Source organism: Melanerpes formicivorus, unplaced genomic scaffold (genome assembly GCF_026170545.1).
Source record: "Melanerpes formicivorus ecotype bairdi unplaced genomic scaffold, bMelFor1.0.p_v2 SCAF_67, whole genome shotgun sequence".
NCBI lineage: Eukaryota > Metazoa > Chordata > Aves > Piciformes > Picidae > Melanerpes > Melanerpes formicivorus.
This window is the reverse complement of record NW_027142419.1, coordinates 1,335,297-1,341,296: the sequence shown is the minus strand read 5'-3', so window position 1 is coordinate 1,341,296 and position 6,000 is coordinate 1,335,297. Positions and strand designations below refer to the sequence as shown.

The 6,000-nt window shown below is 58.5% G+C and overlaps 2 protein-coding genes across 2 annotated transcripts in view; both read right to left on the bottom strand.

Annotated features, from left to right (window-relative positions):
- The window catches only part of MFAP2 (microfibril associated protein 2), a 6,016-nt gene extending 5,361 nt beyond the window's left edge, over nucleotides 1-655 (bottom strand). The window contains 1 exon segment of the mRNA XM_068162844.1: nucleotides 638-655. Within this exon segment, the coding sequence (XP_068018945.1) occupies nucleotides 638-655 (18 nt within the window).
- A 47-nt stretch (nucleotides 656-702) lies between these two features.
- The window catches only part of ATP13A2 (ATPase cation transporting 13A2), a 43,490-nt gene continuing 38,192 nt past the window's right edge, over nucleotides 703-6,000 (bottom strand). The window contains exons 27-29 of the mRNA XM_068162843.1: nucleotides 4,615-4,766; nucleotides 2,147-2,324; nucleotides 703-1,795 (exon numbers count right to left, since the gene is read on the bottom strand). Coding sequence (XP_068018944.1) covers nucleotides 1,396-1,795; nucleotides 2,147-2,324; nucleotides 4,615-4,766 — 730 coding nt within the window. The 3' untranslated portion in view covers nucleotides 703-1,395. The remainder of the gene's footprint in view (nucleotides 1,796-2,146; nucleotides 2,325-4,614; nucleotides 4,767-6,000) is intronic.

Genomic DNA, 6,000 nt, shown 5'->3' with positions numbered 1-6,000 from the left:
GAGGTTTGAGTGAGGTGGGGGGTTGGTCTCTTCTCCCTAGTATCAGCTGATAGAAAAGAGACCAAAAGGCCTCAAGTTGCCCCAGGGGAGGGTTAGGTTGGGCATGAGGAACAATTTCTTTGCTGCAAGGGTGGTCAGGCACTGGCAGAGGCTGCCCAGGGAGGGTGGTGGAGTCCCCATCCCTGGAGGTGCTCAGGAAACCTGTGGCCATGGCACTCTGGGCCATGGTTTGGTGGCCATGGTGGGGTTGGGTTGCTGGTTGGACTGGATGATCTCAGAGACCTTTTCCAACCCAAACAATTCCATGGTTCTGTAAGTCACAGGACAAGAGGAAATGGCCTCAAGTTGTGCCAGGGGAGGTTCAGGCTGGATATCAGGAAGAGTTTCTTCACTGGAAGGGTTCTCAAGCATTGGACCAGGCTGCCAGGGAAGTGGTGGAGTCCCCATCCCTGGAGGTGTTTCAGAGCTGTGCAGATGTGGTTCAGTGAAGGATTTGCCAGGGTTAGGCTTAGGGTTGGACTCCAGGACCTTAAAGCTCTCTTCCAGTCTGGGCAAACCTGTGCTTCCAAGCCCAAGTGGAGAAGGAGGTGACCTTAAACCCTCTCTGCTCACGTCCCCACCTCCACCTGCCGCTCACCCAGGCCGTGGATGCCATCCTGCCCCAGGCAGTCCCTCCCACAGCAGGCAGGAGAAACAAAGCCATCAAGAAAATAGAGTTAATTTATTAGGCAAAGGCTCACAACAGCATGGCAGGGAGGGCCTGCTCTGCAAGGCTCACAGCAGCATGGCAGGGAGGCCTGCTCTGCAAGGCTCACAGCAGCATGGCAGGGAGGCTGGGGCAGAGCTCTGCAAGGCTCACAGCAGCATGGCAGGGAGGGAGGCCTGCTCTGCTCTGCTCTGCTCTGCTCTGCTCTGCTCTGCTCTGCTCTGCTCTGCTCTGCTCTGCTCTGCTCTGCCCCTGCTCTGCCACCTCGAGGCACTGGAGTTACAAAATAAAGAGATTTGGGGTTTCTGGCTGGGGTTCTTGGTGGTGCTTTTTGCTTCTGTCTTGCTTTGCTGTTTTTGATGCTACAAAGGTCCCATCCAGAAGCTCTGCAGGAGCATCACAGGTGGAGATGGTGCCCATGGGCTGGCCCTTGGGCGCTGGGAGTTGGAGCAGCATCCTTGGCAAGCTGGGGGATGGGGTGGCTTGTAAACAGTTCCTACACATCTAGGGCAAGGGTGGCTGCTGGGGGAAAGGGGTTGGGGGTGGGGTGGGGGTTTGTTCACAGTGAGCAAAGATGTGAGGCTTGGGTGGTTGACCTCGTTGTGAGGAGATCCAGGACCTTCCTCTCGGTGGCTCTGAGCGACCCGGAGAAGGGAAGAAGGAGGCAGCATCCCCCCCATGAAACGGCCTCACAGGGAGCTGGGTCCAAGGCCAGCAGGGGAAATGGGAGAGGTGCTGGAGGAAGAGCCCAGCTGGGCCATTTTCTCCCTCCTTCTGGACCTTCTCCAGTGTCTCCTCCACTTGGATCCACAGGGGTGATGCTGAGGTGCCCCTACCAGAGCCCGCCCAGGACCAATAAATAAATGACGGCGTCCGAGGGCTGCTGGCAGCGTGGGCAGGAGGAGCCCTGGCTCTGCTATCTCATGGCCATGGACATCTTGGGGTGTGGCAAAGAGAGGTTCGTTAAGGGGGGGCCAGTTTGGCTGCTGCTGGCTCAGTTCCTTCTCCAGCCTCTTGAAGAGCTTCTTGGATGCTTTCTTCCTGCGCAGCTTGCGGAGGCAGCCGAGCAAACCGTGGTCCAGGGCGGGTCTGCAGCAAGAACAGGGAAGGAGAAGAGGTTTGGGGGAGGTTGTGGGCCTCAAGGAGAGGGCAGAGATGATGCCCAGGTGAACCTTCCTCTCTCTGTGCCCCTGGCACCTGGAAAAGGGGTTGCTGGGCAGAGGGTCAAGAGGACAACGCGTGTCCAGGGCGGGGTGGTGGAGTCACCCATCCCTGGCGGGGTTCATCCGGCCTGTGGGGCTGGTGCTTAGGGGACATGGTTCAGTGGTGAGCCTGCAGAGCTGGGTAGCAGGTTGGACTGGATGAGCTGGGAGGTCTCTTCCAGCTGGGTGTTTTCTGTGGTTCTGTCCCCCACATGCCCAGTGCCCACCCTGGGCTGACCTTACCTCCAGCACGAAGGCAGCGAAGAAGTTGAGGGCAGCGATCCCCAGCAGCAGCAGCTTGAAGTTCAAGTCGTCGATGTCCTTCAGCTTCAGCAGGGCTTTGGGGAAGCCCAAGGGGTAGAGGGTCAGCCAGATCATGAGGCTGAAGAGGAGGATGAGGACTACCAGGAAAAGCACTGAGGGGGGAGAAGGAAGAGGGGTGAGGAGGAAGGTGAAGGTCTGACCTCGCTCTCCATGCACGCAGCCAGCATTGTCCTCACTGTCTGAAGGGAGAACTTCAGCCTAGTCCCTGCCTGCAATGACTGAAAGCAAAACAAATGACCACTGGACACATAAGGGAAAGAATGCCAAGGTCTATAGGATTCCTTGGCTTGCTCATGGGGATATGGAGCAGTGGCAGAAACAGTTCTGGCTCCCTTTCTGTCTCCTGTTGCTTCTGCTTGCAGCTCCTCTCTCTCTCTTTTCTGAGGCCTTCCCAGGGGAGCTCTGCTTTGAGCTCTCTGTGAGGTAACAGCAACCACAGCATCATGGAATGGGCCAGGCTGGAAAGGACCTCCAAAGCTCATCCAGTCCAACCTCCCCACAGTCACCAGGGACATCCTCACCTACATCAGGTTGCCCAGGGCCCTGTTGAGCCTCACCTTGAATATCCCCAGGGAAGGAGCCTCAACCACCTCCCTGGGCAACCTGTTCCAGTGTTCCACCACCCTCATGGTGAAGAACTTCTTCCTGACATCCAATCTAAATCTGCTCTGCTCTGGTTTGAAGCCATTGCCCCAGGTCCTGTCACAAAAATGCTCAGGGGGTTGGAGCAGCTCTGCCCTGGGGACAGGCTGAGGGAGCTGGGGGTGTTCAGCCTGGAGAAAAGAAGGCTCCAGGGAGACCTAACAGCAGCCTGCCAGTGCCTGAAGGGGGCTACAGGAAGGATGGAGAGAGACTGCTTGCAAAGGCCTGCAGGGACAGGACCAGGGACAATGGCTTCAAACCAGAGCAGAGCAGATTGAGATTGGATGTCAGGAAGAAGTTCTTCACTATGAGGGTGGTGGAGCACTGGAACAGGTTGCCCAGGGAGGTGGTTGAGGCTCCCACCCTGGAGATGTTCAAGGTGAGGCTCAACAGGGCCCTGGGCAACCTGCTCCAGCTGGGGATGTCCCTGCTGACTGCAGGGGGTTGGACTGGATGAGCTTTGGAGCTCCCTTCCTAGCCAGACCATTCTGTGATTCTGTGCTGCTCAGGTCCTGCTCCAGGTTTGGGCTGAAGGGTTTGGTCAGGCAGCTGTTTACCCCAGGCACCATCAGCTGTACCTGCAGTGGAGGCTGAATGGAAGTGGCTTCAGCCTCTGCCCCATGTGGGCTGAAGATGCTGGGCCAGACCACTGGCCAGGGGCTCAGCAAGGATTTGAGCAGGAGTCAAAGCCCTGCTGCAGAAACATCCTTCTGAGTTGGAGAGATCTGGGTTGGATGTGTGCACTGCTGGGTGGATGAGGAACTGCTGGATGGTTGCATCCAGGGGGCAGTGGTGGATGAACCAATGCCCACATGCAGAGCAGTTACAAGTGGCCTCCCTCAGTGGGGCAAGAGCTGTTCAGTGTCTTCATCAGTGACACAGAGAGTGGGACTGAGGGCACCCTCAGCAAGCTTGCAGATGAGACCAAGTTGAGTGCTGTGGTTGATGCACCTGAGGGATCCATCCCCAGGGACCTGGACAAGCTGGAGAAGTGGCCCCAAGTGAAGCTCCTGAGGGTCAGCAAGGCCAAGGCCAATGTTCTGCCCCTGGGGCAGGGCAGCCTCCAGTACCAATCCAGGCTGGGGATGAAGGGCTGGGGAGCAGCCCTGTGGAGAAGGACTTGGGGGGTGCTGGGGGGAGAGAAGCTGGATAGGAGCTGGCACCAAGTGCTGCCCCAGCCTGTCCTGGGCTGATCCCCAGCAGTGTGGGCAGCAGGGGCAGGGAGGGGATTCTGCCCCTCCATTGTGCTCTGCTGAGACCCCCACGCAGTGCTGGGGCAGCTCTGGAGCCCTCAGCACAGACAGGGACCTGATGGAGCAGGGCTACAGGAGGCCACAGCAGTGCTGGCAGGGCTGGAAGCCCTCTGCTGGGAGGCCAGGCTGGGAGAGCTGGGGTTGTACAGCCTGGCGAGGAGAAGGCTCCAGGGAGACCTTCTGGAGGCCTTGCAGTGCTTCAAGGGCTGAGCAGAAAGCTGGGGAGAGGCTTTATCACAGGGCCTGCTCCTGGGGAGCAGCCCTGGGGAGAAGCACTTGGGGGGTGCTGGGGGGAGAGAAGCTGGCTGGGACACGGACCGCGGCAGCGAGGGCAGCCTGGTCTCACGGAGGCTGTCCCTGCTGACTGCAGGGGAGGTCAGGCTGGATGAGCTTTGGAGGTGCCCTCTGGCCTGGACCATTCTGGGATGCTCAGTTTCTCCTCTTAGGAGGCCGGGGGGCGGTCTCCAGGCAGCGGCGCGGTGCTCACCGTTGGTGTAGAGCGGCTGGCGGAAGGGGTAGCCCTTGGACATGGCGACGGCCAGGATGAGGTACTGGAAGCCTGTGCTGCAGAAGAGGGCTGTGTTCTCGTAGTTGGGCAGGTTCTGGGGAGCCATCACCGTGCTGTTCAGTGGCACATACCTGAGCAGGGCAGGCCAGAGGGCAAGAAGGTCAGGAGAAGGCAGGAGAAGGTGCAAACACCAACCCCCGGCTCCCCATCAGTAAATTTGCAGCTGACACCAAGCTGGGGGCAGGAGTTGATCTGCTGGAGGGTGGAGAGGCTCTGCAGAGGGACCTGGACAGGCTGGGCAGATGGGCAGAATCCAAGGGCAGGAGATTGAACACATCCAAGTGCCATTGCACTTGGCCACAACAACCCCAGGCAGTGCTACAGGCTGGGGACAGAGTGGCTGAGAGCAGCCAGGCAGAGAGGGACCTGGGGGTACTGGTCGATGGTAGGCTGAACATGAGCCTGCAGTGTGCCCAGGCAGCCAAGAGGGCCAATGGCATCCTGGCCTGCATCAGGAACAGTGTGGCCAGCAGGAGCAGGGAGCTCATTGTGCCCCTGTACACTGCACTGGTTAGGCCACACCTGGAGTCCTGTGTCCAGTTCTGGGCTCCTCAGTTTAGGAAGGAGGTTGAGCTGCTGGAACGAGTCCAGAGAAGAGCAACAAAGTTGGTGAGGGGCTTGGAACACAGCCCTGTGAGGAGAGGCTGAGGGAGCTGGGGTTGCTCAGCCTGGAGAAGAGGAGACTCAGGGGAGACCTTATCACTCTCTACAACTACCTGAAGGGAGGTTGTAGACAGGCAGAGGTTGGTCTCTTCTCCCAGGCAGCCAGCACCAGAACAAGAGGACACAGTCTCAGGCTGTGCCAGGGGAGGTTCAGGCTGGATGTTAGGAAGAAGTTCTATACAGAGAGAGTGATTGCCCATTGGAATGGGCTGCCTGGGGAGGTGGTGGAGTCGCTGTCATTGGAGGTGTTCAGGAGGAGACTTGCTGGGGTGCTTGGTGCCATGGGTTAGCTGTTTGGGTGGGTTGGATTGGTTGATGGGTTGGACACGATGATCTTGAAGGTCTCTTCCCACCTGGTTTGGTTTATTCCAATAATAAAGTTTATTCCCATCAGCACATGGGAAGGTGGCTGGTATGGGGTCAAGGAACTGGGGTGGCTTAGCCATGAAGCCCAGGGGCTAGACAGGGCCAGGGGTGGACTGGAAAGTGCAATCTTGTGCTGTTTCATTCCCAGAATGCCTGCATCTCCTCTTGATGAACAAACAGCACAGGCTGTTCAGCCCCCTCCTCCCCCTCTCCCTGCTCCCTTCCCAGCATGGACTCCCTCCTCTTGGGTCCCTGGGGAGTGGGGCCTGCTGCTGG